The sequence below is a fragment of the Lissotriton helveticus genome, chromosome 2_2 (genome assembly GCF_964261635.1).
Source record: "Lissotriton helveticus chromosome 2_2, aLisHel1.1, whole genome shotgun sequence".
NCBI classification, from domain to species: Eukaryota; Metazoa; Chordata; class Amphibia; order Caudata; family Salamandridae; genus Lissotriton; species Lissotriton helveticus.
Genome location: NC_136060.1, coordinates 132642779 through 132661305, shown reverse-complemented (window position 1 = coordinate 132661305; position 18527 = coordinate 132642779). Strand labels below are relative to the sequence as shown.

At 44.9% G+C, this 18527-nt stretch overlaps 1 protein-coding gene across 1 annotated transcript in view; it reads right to left on the bottom strand.

Annotated features, from left to right (window-relative positions):
• Positions 1-9107: 9107 nt before the first annotated feature.
• The window catches only part of LRRC66 (leucine rich repeat containing 66), a 51920-nt gene continuing 42500 nt past the window's right edge, over positions 9108-18527 (bottom strand). Inside the window, exon 5 of the mRNA XM_078678201.1 lies at positions 9108-12727. Coding sequence (XP_078534327.1) covers positions 9723-12727 — 3005 coding nt within the window. The 3' untranslated portion in view covers positions 9108-9722. The remainder of the gene's footprint in view (positions 12728-18527) is intronic.

Genomic DNA, 18527 nt, shown 5'->3' with positions numbered 1-18527 from the left:
AATTACACAATGATTTCGGGAGTGGGCGCAGTAACCTATCTCCCAGTTGACACGTTTTCAAACTAACCTTAGAAGCTCTGCATTTGACTGGTCTATGTCTGTCAGTGAATAGGCAAGGCAGTTCACATTCCCGTACAGGACAGTCACTGCAGACATTTACAGTGCAATCCGTTGAATGCCTTGCCAACCGCTCGATAAGTGCTGCCTGTCAGGAACCCTGACACATTCATGCCTATTGTTCTTACCGTTTGCTTTTCCCATTGCATTTTTTATTCGTATGCACTAGTAAGGACACTCCTCCTGACACTCTGACTGTCAAGAGCAGAGCGCTAAGCAATGAGGCCCATTCGCGTTCTCTTACTTTAGTGACTCTGGTGCAAAGAAGGGGAGGCTGTGGGCAGCACAGGCGGGACTTTTTGGTCCTGTGTTGTAAGTCACGGGCAGGAGCCAGAAAGCCTAGGATGCGATTGACCCGTCACTTCCGTTCCCTATGTGTGATGACCAGAGGCCACTTAGGGTAGGCAGTGACTAGTGTTCCCTTTTTTCGAGTGACCATCGCGGCATGGGGTCCGGGGTGAGGCATCATCACTCTAGATTGAAATCAAACAATAATCGCACCCACACACGCAGCCCCTTAACCTTGGAGGATTTGGGGTTGTTAAGTTTCCCATGGTGGAGCGGGGGTAATAACAAAACACAATAAATGATTTCAATGACAGATTTGCTCTCTATCCATTACTTTTCAGGACAGCACTGAGGTGATGGGCTGCAAGCCTTATCTTGCAAGGACCTTCACACTGAGTTGGGGGCCTAGGCCCACAGTTTACCGGTTTAGGGCATTGGGCTGTAGCCACTGGTCTCACATCATGCGGCCCTTTTGGCAGCCTGTTGTGTGTGTGTGTGTGTGTGTGTGTGTGTGTGTGTGTGTGTGTGTGTGTGTGTGTGGGAGGAGAGATCCTTTCATGTGGCAAGTTGTACAGAGATTTGGGACTACCCCTCATTGATACAGGTGATTCCACTTGCGAGGTCCCAGTAGGATAAAGTGAATTCAGACCCAAGTATTGAGCCATTTCCCGGGAACTGCATAATTCACAGTGAAGTCTAAAGTAAGACACACATGCTCTCTGAAAATAATTTTGGAATTGGGCCCACTAGTTGTAAAGCTCAACATCCTAAAGGTATGGTACCGGGATAACATAGCCAAATTATTGTCTGGCGGAAATATTTTGTCCTAAATATAGTTTACAAAACAAATCACCCATTGTAGTTAATAGTGGAGATTCTAACTCCCATAAGACAATTCCTTTATAAATGATAATTTGGTCATGATATTTCTGGCAAACAGTATTGTTACTAATGGCCACTGTCTATGAGGTCGCCCGAGTGGGCGAGGCAAAGGTATGCAGTCCCAGAATGCGCCTGGAGAGTCATGGGGGCATTGCATCTACTTTGACTCTCATGGCGTCTGCTGAAAAAGGTTTCCCCTGTCAGTTCAATACTAAACCCTCTCGCCCACCATAACAATGCAGGATGGGAGAGGAGTGGGGAGTGGCCAGAGCAGGTGGATTCATTTACAAATATATTCGAAATTCTCCTTTCTTTAATGATGTGAGCAGAAACAAGCATACACTTACAGCAATGCATATTGAAAAAGAAGAACTACTCAACATATGAGCTCTTACACCTGTTTTTTCGATTATCAGCACACCTGTCAAACAAGTAACTGGATCTTAGGTGAGAATGATGCCAGCACATTCCTGAGAGAGAATAAAAGTGACACGTGGAAATGCTTGAATTACTCTAAATCACTAGCAGTGCATTACATGCTATCGTTTTAGCTCATCACTATCATTTCAGAAAGAACCAATCACTTGGGCCTTGGTTTTGCTCCTCGTCCCCTCTTGAAGATAGTCAGATGAGGGTTCTATTTGATCACCAGCATCATCATCGAGCTGTATAGTGCTACAAATTTCTATCAAAAGTAGTGCTTTTCTAAATCCTATGAAGGATTTTGAGGTTTTGTGGAAGTTTGCGCCAGGAATTTACAGCGACTCTGTGTATGTGTGTGTGGCTCTGTGTGTGGCTGTGTGTGTGTGTGTGTGGCTCTGTGTGTGTGTGGCTCTGTGTGTGTGTGTGTGTGTCTGGCTGTGTGTGTGTGTGGCTCTGTGTGGCTCTGTGTATGTGTGTGTGGCTCTATGTGTGTGTGTGTGGCTCTATGTGTGAGTGTGGCTCTGTGTGTGTGTGTGTGTGTGGCTCTGTGTGTGTGTCTGGCTCTCTGTGTGTGTGGGTGCAAATGCAATAAGTCTTGCATTTGTGAGAGATTAAGCTAATGGCATTGTAAATGACAATGCCATTTATTTATCTGTTTTCAAAACCAACACATAAAAACATTTTTTGTCATTTACAATGCAAATAGCTCTAACTTTTGCAAAGGCGAGACCGTTGCATTTTAAATGCTTGTTTGTTTTGTAAAGCGGTTGTATTTTAAGCATCCCACTGATTTCAGAGTGGCTATCAATGATGCCTGATAGCTTAGGGCTACCAATTGCTTTGTGTAAATATACTCCATCACAGAAGTACTTGTTAGCTGGCACCACAAGAAATGAGGTGGTATTTTGCCTTCAGTTACAGAAAGCGAGCTTCTTTCAGGCTTGAATGACGCGCTTAAACCTGGAAACATTGTCAAGCTGCAAACATGATATTTGCATGTGTGACTCCATTGAAGAAGTGTCTTGTTTAGAACACCATTCAGTCTGTGTGCTTTGATGCTACTGATAACGACCCGCCCGCTGAGGGCCTCTTATGGAAAATGCCTGGATCCGATTACCGTGTAAAGTGAATTCTTGGCAAAGGCCATGTTTTCAAGAGTGTCTCTTTTTGACAGAACGCTTGGTTCTTGTGTTGAGAGAACACAAAAGAAATGCCTAAAAGAAATGCTGCATGGCCGCGAAATAAAATAAGGTGCTTTCATTGCCCATTGAAACCCTTGCTACTCATCTGTGACGCTCCTCTCACCATCAACTCAGACGTAACACTGATCACCAATGCATCTCATTGCCCAGGAGTGCGCTTTGCATTGCCTACTAGTGCCAGGTACTTTTGTAGGCGGCTGGTGCACAATAAAACTGCTGACAGAGTAGTGCAAATTAGGCCCAATGAGTCCCGGGACTTGGGATGAGACTACCAATTGACGGTGCCAATCATAATGGCGTTTTTGTAGTGAGGTTCTTCATGTGGAGGGTGATATATGTAGGAAATGGCTGTCCAACAGGAGGCCTGTGGATGGAGCCCGGAACAGAATTATAGTGTCTGGGGGATATAAAGAGGAGCGATGACCATATGTGAGGAAAGGCTGAACAGAGGCTAAACAGCCTCCGGGGGAAAACATTGTGTCTCTTAGGGCTGGAATGTTTGAGTTGTATGGTTTAAGTGTCCCTAATGTTCACTGAGAAACCCACTGAAAGCAGGGCTGTCCATGAGGTGCACGTGAAGTGGTTGCCAGAAAAATATTTTTGCCAACGGTACCAGCTATGAGATGGCTTCATCCAGCGACATAGGAACGTAGTAATCAATAACAGCAACTCCCTGCAGATTGGTTAATTCGGATGACGTGAAACAATGTGCAAGGGTGTCAGTCGCGCTCTGCGGGTGGAGACACTGTATTCAGCGGCAAAGGCGTCTGTTCCCTGGTGCTGCTTGTCCTGTTACCCTTTCAGAGCCCTCTCTATATTGAAGCCCCGACAACCATAACCACCAAGACCCCATTTATGTGGTGCATGTAAAGAATTTATAGCGCGTGCACCAAGCTACAAAACGCGCAGTACAAGGGTTGGTGATTAGATTAGGTGCCTGTAACTAGTGGACTAGTGGGGCAGAGGTACAGCAGGCAACTGGAATACTGGATGGGAGGTGAAGGGGGTTTTGGGTGGATGAGGCGGCCAGTGCTGAGAATGGGTGGCTTTCTGATAACAGGATTGCATGAAGTCGGAGAGCAGTTACATGGGTTTACCCCCGAACATGTAAGGTTTTCGTCACTCTGTCGAAGGAGAGTCTCTGCTCCCAAGCCCAGAGCGGCAGCACTTCGTGCCTGCTGCCAGAAGGTATTAATATTCCGCAACAGCCCTGCCTCGTCTAGCCTGCGGTGGGAGCTGGTTGGGTGTCTGCGCGTCATCTCACAAGTCTCCGCCGAATGATTCTCAGAGGATACGGTATTACTCCGGCAACAGCGAACGGGGTGGGTAGCATTTTTGAAACTCGCTTACTAAATGTCTCGCTGATAGCGCATGCGCGCTGGCTCAGCGAGATCTAAAAAGGGATGGATGGAATGCTTGAATTAATGTGAGGTGACATGGTGTGCAAAAAACATTAGACTTTGATGCGGCCCTGAGTGAATAACAGTGGCTGAGATTAATTCAAGCATTCCATCCATTACTTTTTTTTGTATCCCTTGCTAAGTGTGACACTGAAACCAAGCCACACCTGGGGGAAGAGGCCTACTCAGGCCGAAATCAGTCTTGGGTTGCTTGTGTGTGGTTTGGAGAGGACTTGGTTTGGCAGAGTTGGTTGGAATTTTCTTATTTTGCTAGTATTCGGACTCTGTGCCTTCTGACACTTCTATTCTGTTCAACAGTGCGTGCCCTCTGCCCCTAAAATTGTAGTGGTAAAATTGGTTTCACCGTTTTGTCTATTTAATTCTCGAGTAAGGCCACAGCGGATGGTGCAGAAAATGCACCAATGGCTTGGGAGTTGAATGACTTATGTGGACTGCATTGTGTATGTACAACAACACTCATATTCATAACAAAAATATATGGCTGGACTGTGCTCTGGCTGGGCTGCAGTTTAGTGCACTGCAGTGACACACTGCAAGGAAAATGGCATTTGCTGTGTTAGGAAACCTATTTACATACATTAGTCACCACTAAAGTGGGCCTTGAATGGCCACATAGCAGGTTGATTAATTAACATATAAGTGGCACAATATATATTTAGAAAGTGTGCCCTCTCAGTGTCTAAAGGCCTCAATGCTGTTTCGATGTGTAGGTTCAGCTACCTTTTCAACAAGATAGGCCTAGGTATTTAACATATTTAGTCTACCATCTTTACCTGGGAAAATGTCAGAAAAGTCACTTAGAGTTATTTACCACTTAATTTTCAAAAACAGATGAAATGGAGAAATCAGATATTTGACATTTTGAGTGGAAAAGTAACTATATAAAACAAGCATTGGAAATGCAATAGGTCTCGCAATAACGCGAGTCTGAACTATTAGCATTGTAAATGATAATGCCCTTTATTTTTGCGTTCTGGTTTTTGGAACATAAATAAAAGGCTTTGTCATTTACAAGGCCTATAGCTTAAATTTGCGTTAAAACGAGACCTATTGCATTGCAATGGTGGTGGTGCTGCTGAGTTTTCTCTGAATCTGCACTCTGAATCTGCACCCACAATCTGCACCCACAATCTGCACTCTGAATCTGCACCCACAATCTGCACCCACAATCTGCACCCACAATCTGCACCCACAATCTGCACCCACAATCTGCACCCACAATCTGCACTCACAATCTGCACCCTGAATCTGCACCCTGAATCTGCACCCTGAATCTGCACTCTGAATCTGCACTCTGAATCTGCACCCACAATCTGCACCCACAATCTGGACCCACAATCTGCACCCACAATCTGCACTCTGAATCTGCACTCTGAATCTGCACCCACAATCTGCACTCTGAATCTGCACCCACAATCTGCACCCACAATCTGCACCCACAATCTGCACCCTGAATCTGCACCCTGAATCTGCACCCTGAATCTGCACCCACAATCTGCACCCACAATCTGCACCCACAATCTGCACCCACAATCTGCACCCTGAATCTGCACTCTGAATCTGCACTCTGAATCTGCACTCTGAATCTGCACTCTGAATCTGCACCCACAATCTGCACCCATCTCCACCCTGAATCTGCACCCTGAATCTGCACCCTGAATCTGCACCCACAATCTGCACCCACAATCTGCACCCACAATCTGCACCCACAATCTGCACCCTGAATCTGCACCCTGAATCTGCACCCTGAATCTGCACCCACAATCTGCACCCACAATCTGCACCCACAATGTGTGAGTGGCGTTGCGTGTGTGAGTGGGGTTGCGTGTGTGAGTGGCGTTGCGTGTGTGAGTGGCGTTGCGTGTGTGAGTGGCGTTGCGTGTGTGAGTGGCGTTGTGTGTGTGAGTGGCGTTGCGTGTGTGAGTGGCGTTGTGTGTGTGAGTGGCGTTGCGTGTGTGAGTGGCGTTGCGTGTGTGAGTGGCGTTGCGTGTGTGAGTGGCGTTGCGTGTGTGAGTGGCGTTGCGTGTGTGAGTGGCGTTGCGTGTGTGAGTGGCGTTGCATGTGTGAGTGGCGTTGCATGTGTGAGTGGCGTTGCATGTGAGTGGCGTTGCATGTGTGAGTGGCGTTGCGTGTGTGAGTGGCGTTGCGTGTGTGAGTGGCAACGTGAGTGGCGTTGCGTGTGTGAGTGGCGTTGCGTGTGTGAGTGGCGTTGCATGTGTGAGTGGCGTTGCATGTGTGAGTGGCGTTGCATGTGTGAGTGGCTGTGTGAGTGGCGTTGCATGTGTGAGTGGCGTTGCATGTGTGAGTGGCTGTGTGAGTGGCGCTGCTTGTGTGAGTGGCGTTGCGTGTGTGAGTGGCGTTGCGTGTGTGAGTGGCGTTGCGTGTGTGAGTGGCGTTGCGTGTGTGAGTGGCGTTGCGTGTGTGAGTGGCGTTGCGTGTGTGAGTGGCGTTGCGTGTGTGAGTGGCGTTGCATGTGTGAGTGGCGTTGCATGTGTGAGTGGCGTTGCATGTGTGAGTGGCGTTGCATGTGTGAGTGGCGTTGCGTGTGTGAGTGGCGTTGCATGTGTGAGTGGCGTTGCATGTGTGAGTGGCGTTGCATGTGTGAGTGGCGTTGCATGTGTGAGTGGCGTTGCGTGTGTGAGTGGCGTTGCGTGTGTGAGTGGCAACGTGAGTGGCGTTGCGTGTGTGAGTGGCGTTGCGTGTGTGAGTGGCGTTGCATGTGTGAGTGGCGTTGCATGTGTGAGTGGCGTTGCATGTGTGAGTGGCTGTGTGAGTGGCGTTGCATGTGTGAGTGGCGTTGCATGTGTGAGTGGCTGTGTGAGTGGCGCTGCTTGTGTGAGTGGCGTTGCGTGTGTGAGTGGCGTTGCGTGTGTGAGTGGCGTTGCGTGTGTGAGTGGCGTTGCGTGTGTGAGTGGCGTTGCGTGTGTGAGTGGCGTTGCGTGTGTGAGTGGCGTTGTGTGTGTGAGTGGCGTTGCGTGTGTGAGTGGCGTTGTGTGTGTGAGTGGCGTTGCGTGTGTGAGTGGCGTTGCGTGTGTGAGTGGCGTTGCGTGTGTGAGTGGCGTTGCGTGTGTGAGTGGCGTTGCGTGTGTGAGTGGCGTTGCGTGTGTGAGTGGCGTTGCATGTGTGAGTGGCGTTGCATGTGTGAGTGGCGTTGCATGTGTGAGTGGCGTTGCGTGTGTGAGTGGCGTTGCGTGTGTGAGTGGCAACGTGAGTGGCGTTGCGTGTGTGAGTGGCGTTGCGTGTGTGAGTGGCGTTGCATGTGTGAGTGGCGTTGCATGTGTGAGTGGCGTTGCATGTGTGAGTGGCTGTGTGAGTGGCGTTGCATGTGTGAGTGGCGTTGCATGTGTGAGTGGCTGTGTGAGTGGCGCTGCTTGTGTGAGTGGCGTTGCGTGTGTGAGTGGCGTTGCGTGTGTGAGTGGCGTTGCGTGTGTGAGTGGCGTTGCGTGTGTGAGTGGCGTTGCATACGTGAGTGGCATTGCATGTGTGAGTGGCGTTGCATGTGTGAGTGGCGTTGCATGTGTGAGTGGCGTTGCATGTGTGAGTGGCTGTGTGAGTGGCGTTACGTGTGTGAGTGGCATTGCATGTGTGAGTGGCGATGCATACGTGAGTGGCGTTGCATACGTGAGTGGCGTTGCATACGTGAGTGGCGTTGCATACGTGAGTGGCGTTGCGTGTGTGAGTGGCGTTGCGTGTGTGAGTGGCGTGCGTGTGTGAGTGGCGTTGCGTGTGTGAGTGGTGTTGCATGTGTGAGTGGCGTTGCATACGTGAGTGGCGTTGCATACGTGAGTTGCGTTGCGTGTGTGAGTGGCGTTGCGTGTGTGAGTGGCGTTGCGTGTGTGAGTGGCGTTGCGTGTGTGAGTGGCGTTGCGTGAGTGAGTGGCGTTGCGTGGATGAGTGGGGTTGCGTGGATGAGTTGCGTTGCGTGTGTGAGTGGTGTTGCTTGGGTGAGTGGCGTTGCGTGGGTGAGTGTGGTGTTGCGTGGATGATAGTGGGCTTGCGTGGGTGTGAGTGGCGTTGCGTGTCTGTAAGTGTTGCTGTGTGGGTGAAAGTGGCACAGAGCCTTTGATGTGGCCTGGCGCAGGAGAAATGCTGCTGCTGCTAATTAAATACAAGAGTGGCCGAGAAGCGGCCGGGAAACACAAGTACGGCCGGCCACATAATTAGGGGAGGAGAAGCCGCGGAGCACACGCTGGGAGAAGCCCTTTGATGTGCTGTGCGGCCGCGATGCGCGCTCTGTGCTGGGGGAGGGGGGAGGGCCATTAGCCTGAACTCGCGGCAAGATCAAACGAAGGGTGGGAGGGACATTGAGGAACAGATGGCCATGAAAGTGTATGGGCCAAAAGCGCGTGCCTGTGGCCACGTGCACTCGAAGAAAACGCCACAAAAAAAGCGGTGGTTTCACAATCAGTTCGAGCACTTGAATTCTCGCCATTTCCCATTCCTTCGGAATGGTAAAGGCGAGACCTAAAAAGGACTTTAGGCAACCTCACCCAGAAATGGAAGCGTTAACAACCCTGGCTCACAAGACAATGGTCTTCCTCTGAGCCCAGACCAGATAGTTGAAGTGTTAACTCTCTGTGGGTAGACAGGAAGAGTTGGCAGAACAAAGAACAAATCAGTACAGTTTTTGATTTGCAGATGCCCGAGAGGGCTATGTCTATTCAGAAGACCCTCCTAGCAAAAGCGTGTTTTTATTCTTCTCTCAGAAACCAACATTTAGCAAATGTTTTCTCTCAATGTTTTGTTTCGATTTAAATATACAAACATCAAGAAGTTCAAGATTATAATGTTTTTAATAAAAAAAAATCATCAGGTTGCTGAGGAATTACTGTTAGTGCACTGTGCAATTCACATTTGTTTCTAATTTTTCGTACTTTTAAACAAGGGAGTCAGAGCTCAGAGACTGCAGGTGATAGTCACACAGCTATCATCATTATAATGGTACCCAATAGGATGTTTCTTATAAATATACTTACGAATGGATTCCAATAATTTATTCAATGTATAGGAGCTGTGATAAATAAAGTATTTGATTGTATATGAGAGGTTAAATATGTTTTTATTTTTACTTACAGCCTTGACAAAGAGGGTTATGGACTACATTATAGTTATTGTGAATAAAGAACTATTTTTAAGTAGCCATACCAGATTTCAAAGAGATTTAATCTTTGAATAGTTAGTTCAAGAAATTTATAAGAAATCTCATATCGGGTTCAATTAATTGAAAATGGACCATTTGGGTTTGTTGCTGGAGGTGACGGCGTCAAGCTCGCTAACCCCACAATCCGACAGGAAGTTAAAAATCAGCATTACAATGCTATAGGACTTGTCACAAACATTGACACAGTTTGAAGATGCCAAACCATGATCTGATGCCTAAATTAAAGCATCATTTGTCAAGCATTTTCTTATTTCCAGACTGTAATGAACTAACAAAGGCATCAAAAACAGAGCGATTCTTGACCAAAACCCCACTCCTAGTTTCATTTGTGTATCCTTGTTGGCTATTCTCATGGGTGATTGTTTCTTCATGTTCTAGTGAATGTTGAGTGTTTAAAACTGACCCCGGAAGTGACTTCCATTCCTCAAACATTGCAGCTTCGGCCCCTTCATTGATTGTAGTCCTTTCAGAAATAAACAGTTCTGTTGTCTTTGCCAGGACCCCAGTATGGCAAGGGAGGGAAGACTTGCTATGAATAGACAATGAAGGAAGATTGTCTTCTGCATTATGATAGCTAACATTGGAGCATATGTCCATGCCACGGCCATTTGTGGACTTTTGCAGTTCTCTTGCACATATACAAAGCTGATTTTGAGATACCTGAGAATCAAATATTTCTTCTGGGAATCCACATACGAGGCATTCTTCAGAATCCTGTTTTTCTAGGGAATTGGTCTGTGAAGTAGTTAGAACCTGTGCTTGTTCTGATGGCTCTGGAATAACTGTCACATCCTGTCCTGCAGGAACTTGTTGTTCTTCATCAGCTCCATTGGACTGCCACATTGATTCAGTGAGGGTGTAGCCAGCCCAATTTGAACCAAAGTCAACTGGCCTTGGCGTCCATATTACATCTTCTGTGGTTTGACTGGGAGGATCAGAATATATCTCTGGCAAGGGTTCCATGTGTGTATTTTGGCAGCTTCTCTGATATTGATGAAGATTTCCTTTCCCCAAAGGGGTCACCTGTGGGCCATCACACATATCTAAGTTAAACATCTGAGTGGAAAGTTCAGCATCACAAATTTGCTCCAAATTTTCTTTGACGCATTGGCTCTCTATACTCACTACGGCTTCTTTGGAAAACTGTACTGGGATGCTTAAATTATACTTGTTTTGTGGACTGTGAATTAGGTTAGGTTGTTTTTCATATGACACTGCATGAGCACTGGTGGATGCTATCAGTGTATCACACTTTGCAGCTGGAATATCCACTTCTGATGCTTCAGAGTTATCAGCAGTTGACTTAGAAAGTCCAGCAGTCTTCGAGGATGCTCTGCTCTCTTTAGCATCTATATTTCTTTCAGTTGTCAGCATGTATGCACTACATTGTGGTGCAGGAGATAAGGTACTGAAGCTGTTACCTGAACCCCTGGGCAAGCTATCAATACCATCCAGGGTCAGATCAATGAAACTTCTCTTGCTACCAGGTCTGCAACAACCGATCTCATATCTGGATAATTCACTGCCTGAGAAGGAACTGGATGGGCTGAATCTGAATGAAGACCCTTCATCTGTTCCACTGTCATAACTGATGTCAGATGAGCTGTCTCCAAAACAAAAGCTTTCACATCCGGGGTCAAGATTTTGAAAGGTCCCAGTGCTGTAGCTCTCGACATTTACTTTGTTTCCACTAATGTTTTCAGAATGTGATTTTACACAAATTGTAGGAATGGGTTTGTCGATAATTGGTGAGTACCCGAATGGTACTGCAAGCTGATCCTCACAACCAGATTCTCCAAACCGATCTTGCTCACCACATCCCAAATCTGTTCGTGGAAAAAAATGTGGATGTTTAAGAAACACACAAATACATTTTGCACTTTGCAAGGTCACTGGTACAACTCCACTTATCTCATCTTTTTCTCCCCTACTGGCTGCATCATAGTCCCCATGAGAAGAGGAGGGAGGTTCACCAGATTGGAATGATACTACGTCATCTAATGTCTGTTGCTCTGTTTCACTAATTATGTTGACCGCACTTATGTTGTCTCTTCTCCTGCTATCGGTTATCACGTTTCCTATCTCGCAGTCTGAGGATGAGTAGTCCCATTCTTGACTCGAATCGTCATCATGGATGTTATGAATCCTTCTAGCCTCTATAGGTACATCCAGGTGCTGGCAGCATATAGAATTCTGTCTAGGGACGCAATTGACACAAGACTCAGGCCCTATCTGCAATTTGTGCTGTCTGCCTTCATCACTATCACTATCGCCAGCGTATTTGTTGGGTTTGTGCTGCTTTGAAAACTTAGTTCCAACTGCACTGCCATTGTGTTCAAGAAGTTGGCCAGGATGTCTTTTTGGGATGCTACGATCTTCCATAATGGCCTCTAAACCCTGGACCGAGAGTTGGTCCAACTGTGATGCCCCATGAATACATGGTGGCCAGACAGATTCTGCATGCGCTTTAAACGGTTCATTTGCATATTCAGGTGGTTCTCTGTTATTTGTGTCACATCCGCACTGTAGTTCCTGTGGATTATCTGGTAAGTCAGCATCAACTTCCGTGTAAATTTCAGACCCACTGGGATCCTTGTGTTGAATCATTTCATGATTTCCTTCTTTATATAAATGCCTACCAGAAAAATGTGTTTCTTTTAAACTGTTGGAGATGTCGTCATCAAAGTGCACCGAAACATGGCGCTGAGGACATTCTGCTGAACTCTGCAGACTTCCGGATGTGTCTTTATCATCAAGTCGCTGCCGCAGCGAATGAGACACTATAGTTTCAAAGATTTCTGCTTCAAATGACTCATCTGAAAAACCCTGATTTTGGTATGTTTGTGCAGGCTCAGCTCCTTTGTTCCTTTTTATGTTGTTGCACAGTATTTGAATCCATGGTCTCAAGAAAAATCCTAGGCAGAAGGCACAGATAAATGTTATGATGACGGAGAGACAGACTGCCAGAATGAAATCTTCCTCTGTTGTCACTTGTCTTTCAGTACTTCGGACATCCCTCTGTTTCCTTGCTAAGCTAGACGAAATGTTTTTTTTCAGCCTTGTATGATATATTGTTTCATTTTTTATATCTGTCACGCACATATGTAATCCTTCCTTAGAGGTATCAATTGCATGAATTACTGAAATATTAATGTCATCAAGGTTAACGTGGCCATCTTGCTTATCTTCTGAAATTCTGCATTGTTGTGTCCAGCACAGTATCACTTCGCTTCCTTAAGGAAAAGAAAAGATCAGGAGTTAAATAAAGGCTTTCTTGAGTTAAAGATATGTTTCCGTGTGCAAACGTATAACCTAGGACAGTTTTTAGTTTTTACTGCAAATTCACTTTAGCAACCAAAATATTTTATCAGAATGTATTTTTGTAATGGTTTTAATTAATCAAAAACAATAGATTTTTACCACTATTACTACCACTTTAGCACCAGTAGGTTCTAACAGCTGCATTGATAATAAATGAGTGTTAAGCATGTAAAGAATGAAGAGTCAGGTGGCCCAGTGTGAATGGTTAAACTGGGGGGCATCTGTTATGAGCTGCATTCATGCAGGTCCTCCTCTGCCTCTTACAATGGGAGAATGGAGGGCACCTCTCTGGCCTTCAGAGCAGACCTCACTCTAGTGCAAGGGAAACCGAGGGTGAGCCGCAGAGATGTAATGAGGTGAAACGGAGAACCGAGGTAGAGACAGAGGTAAGTTAGAGAGAAGGTAAAGATAGGAAGGATGAGTAACTGGTATGACAGATAGAGAGAAAGAGCTAATTAGAGAACAGGATGTACATAGATAGTTGAGTTTTTAAAGTGAGGTAGAGCGAGCTCGGGATGAGGCGGTGGAAATGCAGAGAGAGAAAGAGGTGGTGTTCAATGAGGGGTACGGAAGCAAGAGAGGTGAGTTAAATGGAGGTTGAGCAGTGAGTGGTGAGGTAGTGAAAGAATTGGAGAGTGGCGCAAGATATTGTATTTATTTTACTTTATTGTACTGTATTGCACTGCATACTATTTGGATTGCACAATGCTTCGGTAGCACGCTTCTCCGGAGGATCCCAGTGCTAGGGACTTAGACAAGCACAGGGTTGGTCAAGCTGTTTCCATTCAAATTCATGCTCTTTAAGAAATAACATCCATGTACATGTGTATAAGTTTCTGCAATTTCCATACATAGATGCTAGCCTCACACCATGGAGTTAGCAGGCAACCTCACACCGTTAGAAAAATCATCATGTTTACAGGTATTCATTTTGCTAATGTCATGCTGTTCGTGGCCTTGACGATTGTATCATTTGTGCACAGTTTTACTTGTTATTTATTGTTAGGGAGGGTTTTGTTAAAGGAATAGTATAATTGTGCCATTTAATCTGGTGAACATTCTTTAGTAAATGTCAGAAAGAAATCCCCTTTGGGCAGTGTTATGCAAACAACATTTTTTTTTTATCGAAATGTCCAAAAAAACAATCCTAGATGCACTCTGGTGTGAAGTAAACTTAAGATTGGGGTCACCAAGATTCAGCCATGTTAAAAACTCATTCAAATGTTCATCTGAGCCTTCCCATACAAAGAAAATATTGTCAATGTAGCGGTACCAGCCCGCTACATTTTCGAAAAAGGGTGTCAATTTCATTATGAATATGTTTGGCCTCAAAATGTCCAACATACAGGCAGGCCAGACTGGGGGCACAAGTGGCGCCCTTACTGGTCCCCTTCAGTTGCTTAAAATACTCATCTTTGAATAGAAAAACATTATTCTTCAAAATAAGTCTCACACATTTAACAATAAACTCCTTGTTTGCTCCTCCAAGGTCATGATTCTCCAAAATATCCTCTATTACCCTGACTGTGCCTTCCTGTGGAATGTTCGTATAGAGAGACTCAATGTCCAGGGTAACCAGACACTGAGTCTATCTACAGAACATCCTGCCCTCAATCAAAGAAATCATATGGGCCAAGTCCCTCACATATGACCTAAGGCCACAATCAATTGGTTTTAAAAAATGATCAACATAATTGTTGATGGGCTCAAGGAGAGAATTGATACTACTGACTATGGGACGCATAGGAGGATTCGTGCTATGTTTATGCATTTTTGGGAGGCCATATAGCACCGGGATTCTAGGTTCCACATTATTCATGAATCTAAATTCATCCTCACAGATCCAGTTTTGATCTCTTGCCACCTCCAACAGAGCCAAACACTCCCTCGATATGAGAGTGATACTACTGGCTTTAGTGCGTGCATAGTGTTCTTTAACGTTCAACAGCTTGTACATACGGTCCTCATAGTCTAGGGTATCAAATATTACAACCCCTCCCCCCTTGTCAGCCGGTTTAATGGTGAGGGACCTATCATCTTTGAGGGAGTTCAGGGCCATTCTTTCATCTCTACTTATGTTATAAACGTTAGGCTTATTGATCTTCCCTATAATATTCTGGATTCCGCTTTCTACAGCTGTTTTAAAAGCTTCTATATTTTTTCCTACCATTGCTAATGTGGGAGTAAAAGAAGATTTGGATTTTAATCCTGACACATTTTTCCGCTCCCTATTTTCTCTATCCTCAGATTTCTTTCTGACATTTGTCTTTATTGGTACCCTACCCCTTTGGTTGTGGGGGTCCCTCTCTTTTATTAGAGGCACATTCTTTAGTATACAGTTGTTGTAGGTTGGACTGCTAAACTACTGAAGTTAGGACAGGTGCATTGATGCAATATTTATTTGTAGATCATTCATATTCTAAGTGTTTCGCCGGACAATATGTGCATCTGAGATGCAAGTGTCATGCAGGGTGTATATGTGTTTTAATGATGAATCAGAAATTGCTGAAAACAATGCACAGTTCATGTGGGAATTTGATGCTTGTGTTTCCTCTGACTCTGGTGGGTAGAAGGGTGAAGAAGGCTTTGGTATGGCTGCTTTATTCATATGGGGCACAGACATATTCCTCGCCATCTTTCTTTTTCATTTCAAAAGTTAGTACTTCACTATCTTTCTGAATTCTAACTGATTACCCTTAGCTTGTATCCTTCCCGGGAGTGAGTTCCACAACTTAGCAGTTTGGACTGAGAAGAGACTGCTACCAGCTGTTCTCTTTTTGGAAGGTGGTATCATTAGTTGGGAAGCAAATCGGGAAAGTAGAGTTCTTTTTGGAGACTATCTCTTGAGCTTCTTCGTATGAAGGAAAATTGGTCCTTTCAGTTTATTGCCTTCTGCGTGTTGCCCAATATTTTGAAAGTAGATCTTCTGGTAACAAAGGAGCCAATATATAGCTTCCAGACAGGACAGATACGGTCTTGTATGTTTCCATGCACGACTAGTCTTCGTGCTGTATTTTGAATTCTTTCAAGGTGTCTCATGGTTGAGATTGGTAATCCATGCTGTAAACCATTGGCATAATGTAGCTGTGACATGAGAAGAGAACTAGTTGCCTGAATATTGTATGGGAATCCCTGATGTGGGAAGATGTGCCGTAGAGCCTACATGGTGGGGTTTGCTACATGAAGGTTCACAGAGAGGGTTGAAACTGTGATTATTCCTAAGTTTCCTACTTCTTGTGAGGTTGTTGGTGGGAATGTACCACGTTACAACGCATACATTTACAATGCATGCCTTTACAACTCAGTTTTTACATCACAACGTCCTTTACAACGCATTCTTTTACATAGCATGCCATTACATCGCATTTCCAGAAACTATCTTTACACCGCATTCCATTACATCCAATACATCACATTATACCATTACAATGCATACCATTACATTGCATTTAGGGTAAGTGTTGGATAGTGTAGGGTCTAAAAATTACTATTCTCATTCCAATGAGTGCAACAGTAGGGTAAGTGTTGGATAGTGTAGGGGTAAAAAATACTATTCTCATTCCAATGAGTGCAACAGTAGGGTAAGTGTTGGATAGTGTAGGGGTAAAAATTACTATTCTAACTCCAGTGAGTGCAACCTTAGGGAAAGTGTTGGATAGTGTAAGGGTACTATGCGTTGTAATGGTATGCGTTGTAATGACTTGCGATGTCATGCCTGCATTGTAGTGACATGCATTGTAATGACATGCGTTGTAGTGACATGCAATGTAATGGCTCTGTTGTAATGACATGCGATGTAAAGGATGTTGTGATGTAATGACTGCTATGTAAAGGTAGTGCGAAGTAATGGCTGTGTTGTAAAGGTTGTTTCCCAGTTGGTGGTATTCCTAGTTCTTCGCTCTACGTTGTCAAAGGATTGTACTCTTTCAGGGAGATGTGTGGCGCAGCGGCCAGAACGACTGAATCTGGAGCATGGGGTTCACGGTTTGATCGCTGGCAGCAGCTCAGCTCAGCATCATGTGACTCTGGGCAATAGCTCACTAGGGGCCCGATGTAGGACACCAAGGGCCTAAAATGTACCGATAATGTAAATTTACAGATTCGGTAATTTTACTGATTCTGTAAAATACAGAATCGGTAAATTTACCGAATCGGTAAATCTAGATGTAGGTGGCACTGAAAACAGTGCCACAGGCCCTTTAGAATTCGTTATTTACCACGAAATTCTATTATGTGGTAAATAACGAATTCCTGTGTACATGCACATCTGTGCATGTACACCTATGCCATGTGACACACATACATGCCCTTAGGGTCACATGGCACACAAGCCAGAATCAGGGGTGCAACAGGGTGTCGAAGTGACACCCTGTCCCCCTTGACAAATCGGTAATTTTACCGAATCGGTATTTACCGATTCGGTAATTGACATTGATTCCTATGGGCCTCAAGGCCCATAGGAATCAATGGCAATTACCGAATTACCGAATCATACCGATTCGATAAAAATTACCGAATAATTTCCTACATCTCATTTACCGAATCTAGAATACCGAATCGGTAAAATTCGGTATTCTAGAGTCAGTAAATAAGATTTACCTACATCGGGCCCTTAATCTCCCTAACGGCCAACAGTGCCTTGAAACCTTTACAGGGGTGATACGTTTGCGCTTTACAAATAGGAATTATTCTTATTTCACATATCCGCAAGTTAGAATCTCAGCTTCTGATGTTTTGAGTTTAAGGTGTTTTTATCATTCAGTGGTAAACAGCTCTGAAGCAAGCAATTAATTTTTAAACTTCAAGATCGTAAGGCTTTTCCAGATTCAGGATAATCTAAGTATCGTAAAAGGAGAGCCGAGACAAGGATCTGGCTTTGCTCTAAGAACCCTAGTAGGAGCTCAGCCATATAAAAAAAAATTATAACGACCGTACAACAAAGTTTTTTTGAAAATCACATAAACTGCATGGTATATATTATACCTTATGTAAAATATGCAGAGCATATCTATATATTTATATTACAAGCACAATACAACATAATTTGTATTGCCGCACTGTTTTTAATGCTAAGATTTTCCAGTGCTCTCAAGTTTCCTAAGTAAATACATGAGAAATTCATCCCGTCCAGGTTATTGCTTTTCATTCTAGGATTTATAGTTCTAAATCTATAATGACATTTTCAGGTCTACAAGTCCCAGAATGCGAAGGAAAACCTTTCCAGGATGAAATACTCACTCATGAACCTTGGAAACCTGAGACCACTGATTTTGATTCCATAGTTAGAAAGATTAAATAAAAAAACTAGATGATGCATGATGCAGACCATGGTTGGTTAGTAGCAGGGCTGCCTGAAGGTGTTTTGTGTTAACTTAAAAACTACCGCCCCATTTCCCTCCTCCCATTCCTGGCCAAAGTCATCGAGAAAGCCGTCAATAGCCAACTCGCCGCCTTCCTAGAATCCAACAACTCCCTCGACCCCTCACAATCCGGCTTTCGAGCCAAACACAGCACCGAAACCGCCCTCATCGCAGCAACAGACGACATCCGAACACTACTGGACAACGGAGAAACAGTGGCCCTCATTCTTCTCGACCTTTCCGCCGCCTTCGACACTGTCTGTCACAGCACCCTCATACAACGCCTCAGCAACATAGGCATAAAAGGAAAAGCCTTGGACTGGATCACCTCGTTCCTAGCTGGGAGAACTCA